This window comes from Clarias gariepinus, chromosome 8, assembly GCF_024256425.1.
Source record: "Clarias gariepinus isolate MV-2021 ecotype Netherlands chromosome 8, CGAR_prim_01v2, whole genome shotgun sequence".
NCBI lineage: Eukaryota > Metazoa > Chordata > Actinopteri > Siluriformes > Clariidae > Clarias > Clarias gariepinus.
This window is the reverse complement of record NC_071107.1, coordinates 11867337-11887119: the sequence shown is the minus strand read 5'-3', so window position 1 is coordinate 11887119 and position 19783 is coordinate 11867337. Positions and strand designations below refer to the sequence as shown.

Sequence of the window (19783 nt, the reverse complement as noted above, 5' to 3'; positions counted from 1 at the left end):
ATGCTATTACAAGATGCACAAGTGTGAAATATTTTTAGATGATGATTTAAATAAAATTAGAAAGTGTGGCTGTGTGACTTCATTTAATTTGGGGAATGCTACAGAAATCCGGCCAGTGGGAATTGTGCTTTATCAGATGAAACAGTAATGTCTGTCCTTAATTACACACTGACTGAAAAACATCATTTGCAACACTGCAAAATTAGCTAAGCTATCCACCTGACAAAACCTACTTTTATTATGTCTAATATTAGGGTGATAATGATTCTCTTCTATTCTGTTCTGACACATGAGAGGGAGTGCTGTTACGCTGAACATCAGCATGGCTGTGATGCGGTCGGAGCCATGAGGCTGCAGACCGAGTGCCTTACTGACATTTACGACAACTTTGAGTCTGATATTGCTTTTATACAACAGTGAATGGTGTTTGTGGAACGATCAACAGATTTCAATTTGTACATTTATTGGTTAATTATTGCGATCCGCCGACACATATCTTTCCCTGCCCTATAAGGGCAATTCTTACCGATAATACATAGTCAAAAGGTGAGGAGAAAAAACCATGGAAGTCGTTGATCATCCTGTAAGTTCTTCTTTATATTTCCACTTATTCTGCTTTAGAATATCAGCTTTGTTAAGTTCCAGGTTGAATCCCAAATAGCGTTAAAGGGAAAGCTACTGCGCATGGGTGTACAATCCCTTCTCCCACACTCAAAATAGTGCCCTTGATCAGGGTTTGGGGAGTGATTTGGGATTCAGCCTTGTGTTAGAAGGTAGTTAGCTTTGTAACCGTAAATAAAAAAAGCAGGGACAGTTCAGAGGCAATATCATCACCACTCGTGACACTATCCTCCCCTACAGCGTCATTCTACACTAAATTGCATGTAATAAAAAGTTTGGAGTAAAAACATAGTCCTTTACGATTAGGTATTAAGATATGGTAGCTGAAACTGATAACACAAAGACATTAATGTGTAAAGAGCTTACTGACATTGATTTATGTGCGCTGTTACAGAATCTGAGTTACAGGTTCAGTAGTTATTACGGAAACATGTCCATATTAACCAGGCTGTTTTTCTCATGCTGGCTTGACTGATATTCACATGATCATGATGCCAGTCCCTATAATAGCACTGGGCCAAAGCTAAGTGGTTGCTCTTTCATCTGCTGTGTGATAGGATGGTGTTTAAGGGTTTCCATTCATTAGCTCTGCTCTCTTTCTCTATCTCTCCTATCCTCATTTGCCTTTCACACTGACAGCCGCATAGGCACTTAGAGACCTTTGCTGAACACAGAAGAGTACCTTTAATATAAACGGATTAAAGGGACGAGTTTTGCACAAGCTTTGATAATAACAAAGTTGAACTTGAATTTTTTATTGATGCTGGTGGAATAAACAGAATTGTCAAGAACTCCTAGTGGTTCTGTTGCTTGTTGCCATTTTTAGTCTCCTGCCAATTTGCACTAGCTGAAGCATTTGTTTTTCCAAGTAGGCAACCAAGTACTTCTGTAATCCCTTGGCCATACTTGAGAGAATGTAGGAAGATTTTTAAGCAGATCACAAGGTGTCCAGATTTTTGGTTTGTCTTTATGATTATTTTCTATGAAAAGCCATAGTCGACTTATCCCATTCTGTCGACTTATAGTTCAGCTGTGGCCCCTAGTGCTGCAGAAGTAGACACAAAAATCGACTGCAATTTATTACAACTAATATGTGAAAAGGTTAAGAAAAATATGCATTTAATCTAATATAAATATTGGCAGACATCTCTTAATGAGACCATTTGCTGTTAGCCTGGATAAATAATACATTTATTTAAATTTTATTAATACACTATTTAAATCATGATTGCAATATGTTCCAAATTTAACGCAATATGAGGTAATAAAATGTAAAGAAATCATTAAAGGTAAATTCTTCCCTATTCTTTTCTTTTCCACAGTTAAATAAAATAAAAATATTGATGAGTATTTCTACTGTCCAATATTTTAGTAATGCTACTACAAGATGCACAAGTATAAGATATAGTATGTTTAGATGAAAATTTCAATTAAATTAAAAAGTCTGACTGTGAGAAACCCATCCATTGAGAACTGGACTTTATCAGCTGATAATGTTTGTCCTTAATTATACACAACTGACTGAAAAACATAATTTGCAACACTTTGCAAAATTAGCTAAGTTATCCACATGACAAAACACACTATTGTTATGGCTAATATTACAGTAGGTTGATAATGATTCTCTTCTATTCTGTTCTATCACATGATGCGGTCGTAGCCACGAGGGCGCAGACCGAGTGCCTCCATGACATTGTGATTTATTTATTTTTTGTTCAAATTGTGCAGTCCTAGTGGCCATGCTGTAAAATATTAAACAGGGGTAGTAAATGGGTCGGTGGTGAAACATACAGTACATTTAAGGCTCTGGGTTACTGATCAGAAGGTCAGGTGTTCAAGCCCCACCACCGCCACTGTTGATCAATGTTGTGGCGCTTAACCCTATCTGCTCCAGCGGCACTGTATCCTGGCTGACCCTATGCTTTCTACCTGGGATGTACAAAAAATCTTTTCAATGTGCTGTAAGGTACATGTGAAAAACAACCTAATCTTAATATTATCGGAGTCACTTGATCACAATGTGCACCACTTTTTATACCACTATAGGACAAGAAAATATCTCATATTGTGTTATTTCTCTCTTTCTTGCTCTTTTTTCCTTACAACACATTACTCTTGCTGTGCTGTCTGATTCTGAATGACTTAGCCCTCTGGACCTACCTGGTTTATCATGGAGCTCCCAAAACATGCCAGAAGGTATACTGACTAGGCTCATCAATATAAACGAACATGTGAAAGTGTGTGCATGGTGATTTGTGAAACTGCCATTCCATCCAGAATTGAGCTGTTACTAAAGATGAATGGACTGATAACCAGTGATATCCAATCTGAACTGAAATCTTGTTTTATCTTGCCTGGTGAAATCTTGTAGGAGGGATAACCCAGGACAAAACAAATTCCAATACCGGTTAGGATTGTATAAAACCTGTAGTGCGGCCCAGACATGAGTCACACTAGACCGAATGTTCTGCCAAATGCAATACAAATGTGACAGCCAGTAAGCAAATATACATATCATTTCAGACAATGGAAACGCATTAAATACAAACTAAACCAGTACTAACACCCAATACTAACATCCAATTAGTGTCTATTTTTTAGAAACACCTGCAAATTCATGTAATTTATCTGATCGTGTGGTTTTGTCCTTTAAAGAAACAGCAGTCCTTTCAGCTACGGAAATAAAAATCATATGCACAGACTCTCCGGACTGCTGTAAATTAGAACAAAATAAATTGCGCCTGCGCCTGTGATAGCCTCAGATTCTAGTTCTTGGCTGACAGGACTGAAACCTTACAGTATGTAGTCCTCTGCTGTTGTACCTTATTCACCTCAAAGTTCTGCGGTCTGAAATGCTTTTCTGCTCAGCATGTTTGTAAAGAGTGCTCGACTGACTCACCGTCGTCTTCCTATCAGCTAAAGCTGTTTGTTCGTCCTTCTTTTGATCTTCAAATGCAGAAAAAAAATTTAACCCACAGACTCTCTGCTCGCAGATTTTTTTGTTATTCAGACCATGCTGTCTAAACTCTAGAAACTGATGTGTGTGAAATTCCCAGAAGATAAACAGTTTATGAAACAGAGACACACACTTTTTTATTTTTTCTGATGTTAGGTGTGAAAAATAAAACAACTGAACAACTCAAGCTTTGGATGTTTTTATGCTTTGTTCTTCTGCCATATGATAAGCTGATTAGATAACTGTATTAATTTGCAAGTGCACATGTGTTCCTAATAAAGTGGTCGGTGAGTGTAGTACTAGTGTTTCAATAAACTTTTTCTTTTTGTTTAAATAGTGCTGGTCACGCTCTAATTTTGCCTGCATATAAAACTATAAAAGTATTGGCTCTTTCTCTTACAAAAAACGTGTACACTCCCAACACCTCATCGCATTACTCACTTTGTTATGTGGCTTGAGTAATGTTGCGGCCTGCTTTATTACAAAGACAATAGTTGTTTTAATCTTTGGATGAGTCAGAGCTGCCTGCCTACTCTGTTGCATTTTAACACAGATGATCTGAATACACACCTTAATCTGTTGTTTTACTTCCTTTAAGAATGACTGCATTTATCTTTCTCATGGTCATATGTCCTTGTCATCCCTATGTGATATTAGGAAATAAGCATGCCTCTCAGACTATTATTACACATGATCACGCCTTTTGTCACAATGTCATGTGCAGAGTTCATTCACTCTTAGCCAAACAATATAAAGCAGAAACTAGATCATGCATTTGCATTTTGCACAGGCTCTGAAACCACACGCATTAAACCTGATGGCATGACTTCCTGCCATGCAAAATGTGTGCAGCCCAACAAACACACTACAGGTCACAGATCATATTGCTTATATTAGAGAGATTATGTAGACTTAAATTTGTTTTTTCTTCTATGCCATCCTTTGTGTTCACCAACATTCACGTGTCATCCTGTAATCAGCATGGGGAGAGACGATAATTAGTGCATTTACTGCTAGACCGTGTCCACTTGCTGTCTCAATTTGTCTGCTTTTATGTTGTGTACAGTAAGTGTTACCCTATTAATCAATTAATCACTACCTGATCTTATGCCTGGCTTGATGCTGAGTTCAGGTATGGATTTAATGTGTGGAGTTTAATGTTCTCTCTGCATCTGTGTGAGTTTCCTCCACATTCTATTTTCTCCTACATGAAAAAAAAATTAAGTAGGTGGAAGGGCTACAATAAATTTTCTTTGCTTGTCAATGTGGGCGTACATGGTGCCCTGCAAAAGACTGGTTTATTACTCCCGCACTTCCAATATTCCTGAGATCCACCATGACCCTGACCAGGAAAAGCTCTTACAGAATAAATAAACTCTTATAAGCTGGATTTGGATATTCAAAACTCATAACAGTGGCGTAGTGGTTGGCACCTTGGCCTTGCACCTCCTTGGTCAAGGGTTTGATTCCTGCCTCAGGTCTGTGTGCGTGGAATTTGCATTTGCTCTTGGTGGGGTTTTTTATGGGTGCTCTGGTTTCCTCCCACAGCCCAAAGGCAGACAGATTAGGTTTATTTGCATAGCCAAAATTGCCCGTAATGAGTATGTGCGTGCTCCCTGCGACGGATTGGCATCCTGTACCCTGCATTGTGCCCAAATTCTCCTGGAATGGGCTCTAGGCCCCCTGTGACCCTGCACAGGATAAGCGGTATAGAAGATGAATAAATAACCACAGGTGCTGAAATCAGGTGACATTCTTTAAAGTGCGACTTTTGCTTCTTTAATACGGTTTATTCCCTTAAAACAGAAATCCTTAAACTAATTTCGGACATAATTGACCTTCATGGTCACTGTTGTACAGTATATTAAGAAAGATGTTGGTACCTTACCCTGAATCCTTCGAGATTAGATTTTCACAGTAATGCTATTACATTCTATTTGAGGCTTGATGCTATTTTGTGACCATGATCTTGTCTTAATATTTTAGCGGCTGAGATGCAGAATTTGGACATAATCATGTCTTTTATCATGTCTTCCCTTATTTATGACATTTGCCAGTCAGATTGTATTGTTCCTAGGGCTCGTGAAGTCCACGTCGTGCCCGTTGTCTTACCGTGCGTGTCATTATAGTGGGGGGTGTCGGTGTCCTGCAGCGCATCGTTCCATCCTTCCTCCTCTTCTCCCTCTTTCAGCTCCGACTGTCCGGCACAGGCCGAGCCGGGATGAGCGCGCGCTCCGCCGCCGCCGGCCCCTGCACCGCTCGGCTCTGGACAGCTGTCCGAGTTGGAGTCTCCGGTGGTGCTGTAGAACGGGTTCTCACTGCTGTCGTCTCCCGACTCGCCGAACACGTCGTCCGAAATCTGCAAGCTCTCGTAGCGCGAGCGGGCCGCCTCGAGCAGCGACAGCGCCCTCCGCCCGCACTCCGCCATCACGCGTCAGAGCCGAGCTTTGGCGTCCACGGCAAGTGTGTCCGTGACGAGCCGGTGCTCCAGCATGCGGTCCGACTTGCGCCGACTGCCGTTCAGTGGTAACGCACGCGCGGGTCGCAACGCGTCTCTCGAGACTGTCGCAAAACTGAGTCAAAGCAGGCGAGAGCTGTTCCCATTGAGTGTAGTGCTGAAACCGGCTGCGAGACGCGCGAGAGAACGGATAACCCCAAAACCAGCGTGTAGCGGAGCATCCGGGTAGGGCGCGTCTCTCTCTCTCTCTCTTTCCCTTTCTCTCTCTCTCTTTCTCTCTCTCCGCTTCTTCAGAAATCACCTGACTCTCCCTCACTCTGCTGGCCAATAGCGTTATTCTCTGAAGCCAACGTCAAATACTGTCTTGCCCACAGGGATGTTTATGGATGCATTTACAATTCATGAAGATGAATATGTAGCCTATATGTATGTAGGCAGGAGACTAGTATGAGCATGCAGTTTATTTACAATATTTGTGGTTTGCTTTGTCATGCATCCACTATCCCTAAACATAGCTTCCACTTTAGTAACCTGTATAATAATAATCTTCTTCTTTATAATAATAATAATAATAATAATAATAATAATAATACCAACAATAAAACTTAAAAATACATCATCATGTAGACATTTTTGTTGGCTATATGTTAATCTTATTAGAGCCATAGCATGAAGGATTGATGATCCCATGATCCCATGTTTAAACGATAATACATGCCTGATCTTAGTTAACCAACCATCTTGATGAATTTTACCTCTCCTCTATCTCTTTCATAAATCAGGTTGCATTAGACCATTAGCCTGAATGACTAACTTGCATACAAGTCACATGTACTCAGAACTATGTATGTAAGTTTTTCACAAGTGCACCGTATATATATTGCAGAAAGCACTATTTTGCACTCCTAGAATAAGACAAGGAGCAATCAGGTGCTCCGGATGTGGACGATCGTTTGATTCTGCAGTCTGGAGACATGCTGCCTTACACTCGGGATCTCAGTAGAGGGCGCGCGCTACGACACGCTACGCAAGGGTCGCTCGTGTCACGTGACCATATCCGTGTCCGTGCCATGTTTGCGGAAGTGATAAACGCTCTCAGACGTTAGCTTAGAGATGGACATACCGTAGGAGCTTCCGTGTGTAAGGGATAAGACGTGCAGTATTCGCGCCGTGGTTCTGTCGTCGCCTCTAAACAAAATGATGAATTTACCGAAGGGACCCGACTCTTTGTGTTTTAACAAAGACGAATTTATGAAGGTATGACGGATGGTGACTAGCATAGACAGGCTAACTTACTCTAACTATCTACGTTACGTGACAAGAAGAGAGAGAGAGCGAGTGGGGAATGTGTTTAATGCGTTTCACAGACCAAGAACGAACGTAATAATAGATAAAGAATACATTGAGTCTAAATAGAGGCTGAATGTTTGAAGCTGATATCTAAGACTACTTAGCAAGCATATAAACCTGTCAGTGATTTGCACATTTTGCCTTTCATTGAGCTGATTAAAGTGTGACATACAAAAAATGCCTATTTTCCTTTATTGATGCCAAACAGATCAACTGTCTTAAATAGTCAACAGAGTGATGTTAATCACATATTGTTCTATTTGTACTACAAACGTCACAGATCATAAATCTGGATCAATCTTTGTCAGTGACCTGCTGATTGCATATGAGGTTTATGTGATCTTTCATATTCTAAAAAAAATCTATCCTGGGGTTTAGTACTGTTATCTTGCACCTCCAGGGTCAGTGGTTTAAATCTCAAATCTGCAGACTGTGTGGAGTTTGCATGTGCTTTGTGGGTTTCCTCCATGTTCTCCAGTTCTCTTCTACAATCCTGAGACATGCATTGTAGGCTGATTTGCATTTCCAAATCTCTTGCAGTGTATGATTGTCTAATGTGATGGCATTCTATCTATCTAGCTATCTTTTTCCTAGAACTCCCAGGCATAGGCTCCAGGTGCCCCACAACTTATGCCGGGCAAAAATAACCTTACATTAATGAATATTTTACCTAAATAATGATTAATGAATGATTATCTAGTTTTTGTCTTATTTGTTTGCTTTTTGATCTTATAGTTTGGACAAAGTTTGTGTTGTAAATATGCACTACTATTAACTAAGCGACATTCAGATTCCACAATGCAGAGAGCAATTTCACTTCTATAACAGCAACCTAAGTGTAGAATATGAGTTTCAGCATGTCTGCATGTGTTTGTGTGAATTTTCAGGATGACTTTGACGTGGATAAATTCGTGGCCGACTGCAGAAAGCGTGTGCAGCTGGAGGAGATGCGCCAGGACCTGGAGCACTATTACAGGCTTCTCAAAACAGCCATGGTCGAGCTCATCAATAAGGACTATGCTGATTTTGTCAACTTGTCCACTAACCTTGTAAGTTCAGTCCTCTGGTTTTTCTATCCGAACTTTAATGACAACAAAGTAATTTAACACACATTGTAGCGAAACAAATGTGTTTGCTTTATTATTAGAATATTGTAAGTTCGACACTTATTGTATCTTGCTAGATGTTTGGATAAAGGCAGATAGCCCTTTTTTACTCACATTTATGAAAAGATACTATCATTAGTTTTCTGTAAGTCTATGTCATTGTGTCTTCTATCATGTGTTATGCATTGAGTTATGGTTTGTTTTGTCTGCTTTCTATGTCATCTGTTTAGGTTGGAATGGATAAAGCTCTCAACCAACTCTCTGTCCCCCTTGGCCAGCTACGTGAAGAGATTTTGGTAAACTGCTTTTTTTATTCTCTCCTCAATATTTTTAGATTACCAACCTTGTATTTCTTTATCCTATATTTTTTAAATGCTTTGTCTGTTTGTCATATTTGCACAGAGTCTAAGGTCATATGTGAATGATGTTATCCAAGGGATAGACGCACATTTGACTAAGCAAGAGGACATTCAGAAGAAGAAGGTGTGGTCTTGATATATTTTATCTGATTTATTGACCTATTGACTGAAAAAATAAACATTTATAAATTGACAAATGTAGCTTGAAGGTGTTTGTTTGTTTAATGTATATTATTTCTTGGACTTCACATTAGGTCTGTGTGTTAAGACTTATGCAAGTCGTTCGATCAGTAGAGAAGATTGAGAAAATCTTAAATTCTCAAAGTGCCCAAGATTCCACTTCTCTCGAAACAAGCAGGTAACTTTAACTATTTTTAAAGTGCATTTAGAGTTACCAGCTTCACGTCACCTCAGAGTTAAGCCATTAGCAAGGCTTTATAGAGCATAAGTAGCAGACGCACCTCAATGTCAACTGTTCAAAGAAGATTATTGCATATTTTCGATGTCGTCAGCATTGTTTTACAGAAATATTTAAAATCAGGAAAGACGATGGAATTATATGCTGTGTAAGAGCCATATTTCATTTTTATAAATTATAAATTTGTTGTTGTGCTTATTTCTATTTTATTAGTTACGCATTAAGTTTATTAGTTAAGCATTTAGTATGATAATCGCAAATAGGTTGTTGTAACCGTAATCTACTGTAATACCATAATCAATAGGATACAGCAAATAGGTTGTTGTAACGATAATTTAAGATCGTAAGCTACAGCTACAGCAAACGAGTTGTCGCAACCACAATGGATTTATGCAAGAAAACTACAAGAGCTGTTGAACTTTGATGTTAAAAATAAAACAAGAGACAAAGAATTCAACTGACTTTGAGTCGTGAGTAACCAAGTGTAACAAGAAAGATACGCGTCAGAACTTGTGAATAACATGCCTGTACATGCTGTGTTCAAACTTTTGCCTGGTACTGTAGGTCTAAACAATATAATTATCTCTTAGTAAGTGTTTTGTTTCACATAAAACCATGCTTTTTTGATCCATAACATGCTTTTCTTTGGTTTTACATGAAGTCCTCTGGTAGCGGGTCAGATTCTCGAGCGGATCGCAACAGAGTTCAACCAGCTGCAGTTTCATGCTGTTCAGAGCAAAGGCATGCCTCTGCTGGACAAAGTGCGCCCGGTGAGCTCAGCTCTTACATGACAAGACTTATGTTTAACAGTAATGGAATGAGTTTTAAGTGACAGTACTTTAATTTTTTCATTTAATTTGCCAACAATTACTATTAAACAACTTACAAAAATATTATAAAAATGTCAATCTTGATGCCCCCTCTCAGGGTGAAAGGGCTGGTATACTCTTTCCTCCTATTTACAGTCACGCTAGCCAATCATGGGCATGTGTGAGCTCATGTATGTAAAGTTAAATAAGTAAAAGACTCAACATACAAGCACCACCTGTGACAGAGAATCGCCACCTCACAGTATCTACTATTATGTAACTATGATGTAACAGTATAGGGTCTGTGTATAAAAACTTGCGTGTAAGAGACTGCAGTCAGTAACATGCGAGAAAGGGAAGCGTATCGGCTGCTGGTCATCTCAGGGACACTGAGGGTATGATAATACCGCTCTTATACGAAGGACTGATTATTTGAATTCTGATTAAGTTACTTGATATTTAATTAATTCACTATAGTGCTCATTACAAGAAAAAGAGTAACTTATGGTATGCTGTGATTGTTGTTTAAGTCTGTATTCACAAAAAATTTAATATGATGTTGTTTATTACATGTCCAAGGATTAATAGAATAGTATGTGTTAATTGTGTTAGAAGCTTAGTTAAATAATTTTGTTGGTGTATTTGTTTAAATTTTATTTAACTGGTGTGTTTTAGAAGTAGTGATTTAACTGTTATTTACCAGGAATAGTGATGTACCCTTTTTTCTGGTTTTCATTTAAGGTTATCGACCTTGCTCTCTCTCCCTCACTTAGTCAAATCTATTTTGAACAATTGTTGTGTAACCTGCAAAGCTGTCAGACACAAGAATTAAAAGTGATTCCAGAGTTGATTCCCGTGTCCCCTGTAGTTGGCTATGGCTTTTTTCGAGTTTGAAGCAGAGGCTGATGTGCAAATTCCCAGATAACTCGACAATGTATGTTTCAGAGGATGCTTTTTTTTTACATTAATGATGGCATTTACAGTAACAACACAGTATATATTAATGTGTGTAGAAACAAATGCAATATAAAGCAATAGATAAATCAGGAGTAAAATGTAATCTATGGGATGGAAATCACCAGTCACCACTCGATACGATATTATCTCTAGGTTCCAATTCGATATATATTATAAATATAATGATTTTATAAATCGATGGTACATTTTTTCCAGATTTTGTTACAGTTTTAAACCTTTTTTAACATAAAATTATATATTCTCTATAATATTATTTTTCTCACTCAAAACCAAGTGCAGCATTTAAACAATACAAAATAACTTCAAACACAAGAGTTTAAAATTTTACTAAAAACCTTTTTTTTTTTACTTAGCACCACATATCTCTGTCATATGCTGTATGTATTATTTCTAAACAAACTTTATAAATAACTAATAAATAACTTAATAAATAATAAAATAACTTTTACTGCATAGCATGAAAATGTAAGTAGCTTACAGGGCACTACCTGTAAGATTATAAAGAAATGATGGTATTTTACTGCCTCAAATGCCTCCAAAGTCTTTAAGTGGATGTGAGCACTTGGGCCCGTGTCGCTTCTAACATGCTTGCGATTTTCGACCAGTTTGCTCTCAGGGTGCTTTGAGACTTGTGTAAGCGTGTAATGAGTGGGTTTGAGACTAATTCGCTAAAGTCTAAAGAGTTGAATGAAACTGATTGAGCCGTGCGATTGTGTTGTGCGTTTCAGAGAATCGCTGGTATTACCGCCATGCTGCAGCAGTCTCTCGAGGGTCTGCTGATTCAGGGTTTGCAAACGTCAAACGTGGCCATGGTGCGTCACTGCCTGCGCACTTACGCCACTATCGACAAGACCAAAGATGCAGAGGCACTGGTGGGACAAGTCTTAGTAAAGCCATACATGGAAGAGGTATCTTTTATTTATTTAGCTTGCTCTACACTCAAATATTAATGTATTACAGCAGTTTAAATGGAACGTATTATTATACATTTAAACGCATGCCCCGCTTGTGGTTCTTTGTGTGTACACTGTCAGGTTAAGTATTTTGTTTATTTCACAGGTCATAAATGAACAGTTTGTAAAATCCAGCCCTAACGGCCTTCAAATGATGTACGCGAAGGTTCTGGAGTTTGTGCCTCATCACTGCCGGCTGCTCCGGGAGGTCACAGGAGGGACCGTTTCTAGGTACAGTGTGGCTCCTCACATAGTGTTGGATATGGTCTATTTTTGGCATCCTATTAAGTCCCTGAGTTACTTTAGAAGAGAGTGTATGAGTGCTTGAGAAATGTGGAATGATGCAGCAAAATCCTGTCATAATGCAGCTGTCAGACTGTTACGTTTTTTTGCCATCGTCAGTGTAATTAAATTACCGTTTTACTTGGCTGCCAATTGTCAACCACCAGTTATTTTTTTTCTTTTCTATTTTGAACAATATGGCTCTCAAGGTCCTGGAGTACTACTTTATTTTTATCCTGCAGCTTCCAGCACACTTGATTTAAACGATCAGTTAATTTATAAAGACTTCGGACTGAAGTGATGTGTGACACAGCAGGGAAACAACAACCTTTTACCTGTAGAGAAAGTGTTAAGGAAAAATGGAGCCAGTTTAACCATCATGGCTATAAAACAATAGCGCTTCTTAGTTATTTCAACTACTAGCTAGCTAAGAGTGTTTTTTCTAATGAAGTTATTGTTAATAATATTGATAATAATAATATCAATAATAAAGAAATTCTTGGTTGTGTCTTGGGTTTAATCCCATGTCACTAATTAATATTAGTCAGACAGGATTCAATAGTATTCATACTTTCATTAATGAGTCCTACTTTTTTTTTTTTTTTTTACTTTTTTTTCCTCACTATGGCTTGTAAAACTTGTGACTATATAAATATTTTCCCAGGCCACCACACATATGTTAGTGCAGACGTAAATTCTGTTTTTATTGTACTTCTAACTTTGTTTCACTTTTATACTTAGTGACAAAGCTGACATCGTTCCTGGGTATGACTTCCTTGTTAACTCTGTCTGGCCGGAGACCATTAAAGGCATTGAAGGCAGAATCCCTTCTCTCTTTAATCCTGGCAATCCAGATGCTTTTTATGAGGTAATAATAATGATAAAAACAATTATGATTTAGTTCTATTAATTTTTAGTCTCTCTATTGAGCATCAGACTATAAATGATTATCAAATATGCAATTCAGTCAACCTTCTGTTGGTCAATCACAGTTTTTTCTGTTCATATAATCAGTTTGCACTTTTTCAATTAATTAGGTACATTTACAAAGGTCTAAAATGTATGGATTCCCTGCGGGGGAAAAAAAAACTTCCGCAGCTTTTGCAGAAAATAGAAGCCAATTCGAATTTAAAATTTTAAAGCCAAAAATCTAAACGAATTATATTGACCTGTGATTGACAGCTCTACTGGTGAAAGTATATATAATACTACTTATCTTTATATGTTAATAAGTTTAAATGTATTTATTATATGAAATATAAATCCTGTGACAAGGACATATTACTGGGTGACATTCAGCATGTTAATCCTCACACGTACTTGTGCGTCTTGCAGAGGTACTGCATTAGTATGGACTTTGTACGGAAGTTTGAAAGGCAGTGTGGATCTCAGGCGAGTGTAAAGAGACTCCATGCACACCCGTCCTATCAAACCTTCCAGAACAAGTGGAACCTCCCTGTTTACTTTCAGCTGCGGTGAGTTATGCCACTACTTCTAGTAGACTTTTGCTACATTTGCTACATTTCATTACTGCTACGTGTAATGCTATTAATAATAGAAACATCCTTGAACATCTATATTACTAATTTAAGTAACTGAATATTGTTTGCCAAGTATTTGATCCAGTATTTGGGTGAAACCTGGTGAATATCACAAGCTGTAATGATTGTATTTTACATTTAAAGAAATTATATATATATATATTTTTTTTTGCAAACATAAACTGGTGTATCCAGCCTGTTTTACTTAAACTAAAAGTGATTAAATTTTTAGTTTCCAATCCAGTATTTCGAGAAACATTTAAAATATTTATTACTGTTACTAGGTAAATAAAAAACAATTATTTTCCACAGGAATAGATTTTGTGAAATTGTGTTATGCTGAATCAATCGTTGTGTAGGAGTTGGACAGTCTGTGGTTTGGGTTGTTTATTTTGAGCCTCAGCTTATTATTAAGTCCATCCTACTCAACCCTGCTGTTTGCCAGAAAGGATACAATGCAGGATACAATTGTGCAATTGTCAGGGAGTAGTCTTGGTAAAAAGAAAATGCACTGTGTATGTAAACTTGCACAAACTTATATCCAGTATATGTTCTGCTTTATTTGAATGCTCATGTGTTGCTAAACATAAACAATAGCTTGTGCTTTGAATTTGGAATGAATGTTTCTAAAGTTGCCAGACGTAGAACAATGTCAGAAATTTTCTTCCTCACTCACTTGTTCTCTTGTTTGCTGTTTACTAAGGATGCGCGGATTGTGAAATCCTGGGCCGATACCAATCCTTAGAATTTGGCTGATACCTATATTTTGTAATGGTGGTTGTTACTAATTATTTCCCTTCTGTGCTAGGGAAATAAAAAAGGGGATATGCAAAAATCTTCATTATAAAAAAATAACCACTTTATTTTTAATCTCTTCTTTAATCAGTGTTTAAATGAAAACAAATGTAATCATTCAGACGTATAAAACAACCTTTATTATTGTACAATTTTTCTTGTGAAAATATATAAACGCCTTTGTAGCCCATCATACAACTTGCCTACAAGAAAAAAGGTGCTTACCTACTTTGTGCAGTATAAATGAAATGTTAATTCTCTTGATATGATGTAATGTTGATACGCGGTAATGCCACAAAACGCCACAAGGTGGCACCCCTTTTTGGTTATGGTAAACAAGAGCGGGTGTGTAGATATGAAGAGTGCTGCTCTAATTTCCCTCCACACTGAACGTTTATGCTCTCTGTAAAGAATGGTGTAGGGAACGATTCTTGCATTCTCGTTTCCAGTCATTTACGGCATAATAAACATAGTGTCGCGGATGCTGGACTTCTGGACAATGTTTTATTTTGTCAGAATATAGGTACAGTGTGGAAATCAGGCAAGTTTTCTGCTCTTTATGCTTATTATTAGTTATCCTGGGGCTATACTGTAGCTACGTAAAGGAAAACAAAACTACAATTCCAGTGACTGCTCTGGGAGTGCATCATGACCAACCATTACATAAACAGTTTGAACATGGGAAGCCAAAAGTGTTTGTCATCAAGGAGAAAGCGCTTATTCTCTGAGCAGCAGTTTGATAAGGTACGGTTAGCTGGACTTGTTGTAAGATCTTATTAGCCCTCATCCTCCTCAGTAGCTATTGTATGACAGGGAAGAGCTGGCTGGAGAATAGGGAAAATATTTAAAAATATTGAATGTTACAACTTACCTATAAAACAAGTTCTATTATAAAGCATTATCTAAGAAATGTGCAGCTATAGTCTTCAATAAACTCTTGAGTATGTTTTTCAGATATAAGGAGATTGCTGGATATCTGGAAAATGCCACTGCAGATGGATTAAAGGCAGCTTCAGGTTAGTCTCCGAGCAGTCATGCAGAAAATTAAAATGCAAAAAAAAAATAAAAAAGAATGTCCCTGAGCAAATCTGCTTAGTTTATAATATTGTACAAAGTAGACTCCTAGGGTTAGATTATGTGTACACATGACATGAATTACTGTAGCTGCAATAATAATTCCGTCAATGAAAGGTCCTTTGTATAATAAAACCAACTGGTTATGTGTGTGTTTGCAGTGGGAAGCCACTACCGACTACAGGTGTCTGATGTTTTATGGAGCTGTGTATGCAGGTGTTGGGCAGAACACGTTTACCTGCCCCCTCTCGCTCATCGGTTCTGGAAGCTCACGCTGCAGCTTCTCTCCCGTTATGCCACCTTTCTTACGGAGGTAAAGCAGATAAAGGCATTTCCTCTTAAATTCTATTCTCTTCATAACAGTCAGTTATATGGCTGTTATAATATGTCAGCTGACTTCACATGGTGACAGTTTTGCATGCTTATATGCTCTTTTTGATCTCGCAGGTCTTAACAAAAACTCTCTCTGCGGAAACCCCCAAGGAATCCGCAAGGCCTCTCCCAAGCTCTGCCTCCTCCACGTCGAGCCGTACCTCTCAGGACGCAGACAGCGAGAGCGGTGGTCCTACAGTCCTGTCCACCAAACAACTTGTTTATATTGCTGCTGATGTGGATAAGTTACAGGAACAGGTAACAATAGAACAATAGCAGAAGATCTCTATATTATGTGCTGAAAACTCAGGGGACCTATAAAGCAAATTTGAGTTTTTTTATAACTTGGTTATTGGGGTGTAGGCTGTTAAATTTATGATCGAGTTTTATACTTATAGTCATGTTTGACTTGTGTAAATTGAATGCGTTTCATCCACACCTCAGTCACTCAATAAGTAAGCCTATAATGTGTTTTGATGGTATTTTTAATGAATTGACAAAATATTATTATAAATGTTTTAATAACATCACAAAATAAATTTACGCTCGGGCAGTCACTGAGAATTTCTGTTCCTGGCAGCAAAAAGTTTTAGAACCCCATTTGTTGAGAATATCACATCTTCTCGTTTTACCACTTATTATTTAAAATTAAATTGGGTAACTTGTTTTAATGCCACCAGATCTTCAAAAACCTGTAAACCCTTCATGGAATGTTGATGATATTTTATTTTATCTGTGCTTTTAGATTCCTGAAATCTCTAATATGGTGAAGAAAAGATTGCAGGAAATTGGGTTCCAAAACCTTGCACTTGTTTCAGGTATCTGTCAGTGTTACATGTAGAATTGATGCAGTATAAAATGACAATGGTGCTTATGAGGAGGTTTTACATTATCCCCTCTCTGCTTTTAAACCTATAGATGTTTTGGATGACTCTAAAGCAGCTTTGTCCGGGTGCATCCCAACACTGAACAGCAGGATGACTCAGAATCTGACAGAGAGGAGCTTTCGCTTCTTGAAAAACGCATCAGAAGTTCCTCGCCTTTACAGAAGGACAAATAAGGTCTGCTCGTCTAAACAGACCACGATAATGGCTGTAGAGCAGGGATTTCAAACCATAGTCGCAAATACTCTAGATCAAGTTATCAGCACAGTTAGTGACTATGCTTGAATACACCTGATTCAGTTAAGTTATGATAAAGCAGGAAGCTCACCACTGGAATTCTGTACTCTAGGATTAAAGTTGGGGAAGCCCACCATACATTACATTATCGAATGACACTGAGATGCTGAGGCTGCCATAGTTTTTAAAATTGTTATAATTTGCCAATTGTTAGCATATAATATATTTTCACTTACTATTTTTAGTTTTCAAGTAAATGCTATTGATGTATTTATGTATGTACTTTTGTCAACTTTAATAGGAGGTGCCCACCAGAGCCTCAGCTTATATGGATAATGCTCTACAACCACTACATCAGCTGCTTACTGACTCCACAGGAGTGGTAAAGGCCTCCATCATCCAGGAGTGGCTCCGTGTTGCACTTTCAGACTGCACTCACAGGTAGTGCATAAATGTATGCTTGTGCAAGGGTTACGTTGGTTTATAATATAATGTGGTATACTATCATGGTATCATAATACGTCAATATTATCTCAGATACTACGAGACCATATCTGACGTGCTGAGCTCTGTGCGGAAGATGGAGGAGAGTCTGAAAAGGCTGAAACAGGCAAGAAAAACTGCCACAACAAGCACAACAGGAGCCAACGCTGGACCCTCAGACGACAGCAAGATCCGTCTGCAGTTGGCACTGGATGTGGAGTACCTCGGAGAGCAGGTACCTTTAACATAATGAAAAACTGATTTGAAAATGCTGCACGGTTAGACTAAATACTAGCACCGTCACCTCGCATCTCCGGGTCTGTGTGTGAAGTTTGCATGTTCTTTCTGTGCTTGGTGAGTTTGCTCCAGGTTCTCCAGGTTCCCCCACAGCCCAAAGACTTGTCGCGTATGCTGATTGGAGTCTGTAAATTGCCCATAAAGTGTGATTGGATGTGTGTGTTTGTTTGTGCCCTGCAATGGGTTGCCAGGGTATATCCTTCCTTGTGCCCTAAGTTTGAAGGACAAACTTCAGGCTGTCTACGACTCACAAGCGTCATAGATAATAAATGAATGGTTTGTCAATATTCTAGCCAAGCAATTTGTGCGTAATTTGCATTTTCTTTCTTTTTTTCTTTTTTTTTTTTTTTTTTTATCTCTCCTGGTACTTCCTCCCCAAAATCCCCCCACTTATCATCCCGATGTTGCATTTTTGTATGAAGGAAACAGGCTATTGAGCAATAAAAGATGTGTTTTGAGTCACCGTTACAGTATATATTATTTCCTTTTTATGCTGCTTGTATAACGAGCATGTTGTGTTCCTGTTAATGCAGACAAGTTTGATTTGTTTAATACGTTCTTTTCATGTCAGTAATAAAATTACTGTTTTAGTAATAAAAAAAAGTTAATTGTTTGCATTAATGATCAGATATGAAGATAAGTTATGATCAGATAAGCACATCCTATTTATAATTCTCACAACTTATATCTATCAAGACAGTTTTGGTAGCACACAAATGAACCAATCACTTGATGTCGACATGTATTCTAATGCAGCGCAAACTCATTCTTTGTCATTCATACTGCTGATACTGTACTGTAGGTGCACCTACACCTTTGCAACACACTCATATTGTGCAATTGGTGTTTCTTTAACAGATTCAAAAGATGGGGCTCCAGCCAGGCAACATCACAATGTTCTCTACTTTGCTGGACCTGGTACGGGAAGCACGGGATCTTGCAACAGCAGAGCAGGCTGGCTCTTAGGACTCACACTTTGGGTTGATGGGAATTTCCTAATCTGCAGCAATTAGGCAGGTAGATGCTTACAGAGGTTACGGGGCAAAACAAAAAGGCTTCCTGAGAGATTCACAGCTATGTTGCTTTCAGAGCCGTTCCGAGATAAAATCACAGAGCTCTCAGCTGTGACTGTGAAGAAGAAGCACACTACAAGAATGTGTCCATGTGGTCAGATGTTATTATTTATTGTTAAATCCTACTGGATGATTTGGTAATAATGATTAAATGTATCTAACAGTGGTCAAAGGGATTGATAATGACATACAATGTAAATTCTGAATATAATACATTTCATTCATTCATTCTGAATAAATGAAAATCCATTCATGCGGTATCCTGGTCATTCAATACATTAAGTACAGCAGCTGACTTCATTTTCTTGCTACATAACAATGCTAAGTCTAGACCTGACTAACTAAAGCAACCCCAGATCATAACACTGCCTCCGGAGGGTTGTACTGTGACCACTATGCATGCTGGGTGCATCGATTCATACATTCCCTTCATACCCTGAGGGTACCCATCACTCTGGATTAGGGTCATTACTCCAGTCCAATCTTGATGATGCCTAATAAATTTAAGGTTTTTTTTTTTTTGTTCGTTTGTTTTTCCTTGATTAGTCTCACTAACAGGTGGTTTTCTTATGGAAAGACAGCTGTTTAGAGCCAGTTCTCTGAATTCCTATCACATTGTGCATGTGGAAATAGTCTTACTTGCATTATTAAGCATAGCTTTTTATTAAGCATAGCTTTTTACTAAGCGTTTAAGTAATCTCCATTCATTTATTTCTACTGACCTCGTTTCTTTCAGA

The 19783-nt window shown here is 38.2% G+C and overlaps 2 protein-coding genes across 2 annotated transcripts in view; one reads left to right on the top strand and one right to left on the bottom strand.

The window, feature by feature from the left end:
• The window catches only part of pgbd5 (piggyBac transposable element derived 5), a 32851-nt gene extending 26581 nt beyond the window's left edge, over nt 1-6270 (bottom strand). The window contains exon 1 of the mRNA XM_053502435.1: nt 5690-6270. Coding sequence (XP_053358410.1) covers nt 5690-6005 — 316 coding nt within the window. The 5' untranslated portion in view covers nt 6006-6270. The remainder of the gene's footprint in view (nt 1-5689) is intronic.
• Nucleotides 6271-7117: 847 nt separating this feature from the next.
• cog2 (component of oligomeric golgi complex 2) lies at nt 7118-19299 on the top strand. The gene is made up of 18 exons (XM_053502654.1): nt 7118-7292; nt 8273-8434; nt 8722-8787; nt 8894-8974; nt 9105-9208; nt 9930-10038; nt 11784-11963; nt 12115-12239; nt 13032-13158; nt 13626-13765; nt 15581-15642; nt 15862-16013; nt 16148-16330; nt 16818-16890; nt 16991-17133; nt 17495-17634; nt 17731-17911; nt 18832-19299. Exons 1-18 carry the CDS (start codon nt 7233-7235, stop codon nt 18937-18939), a joined length of 2196 nt encoding a protein of 731 aa, XP_053358629.1. The 5' UTR covers nt 7118-7232; the 3' UTR covers nt 18940-19299.
• The last annotated feature ends 484 nt before the right edge of the window (nt 19300-19783 follow it).

Bases quoted from the DNA above. Each gene is read 5' to 3' on its own strand.
- cog2 (XM_053502654.1), top strand. From the start codon at position 7,233: ATGATGAATTTACCGAAGGGACCCGACTCTTTGTGTTTTAACAAAGAC. The intron at 16,331-16,817 runs GTAACAATAGAA...CTGTGCTTTTAG, and splicing joins TGGATAAGTTACAGGAACAG to ATTCCTGAAATCTCTAATAT. The intron at 17,134-17,494 runs GTCTGCTCGTCT...CAACTTTAATAG, and splicing joins TTTACAGAAGGACAAATAAG to GAGGTGCCCACCAGAGCCTC.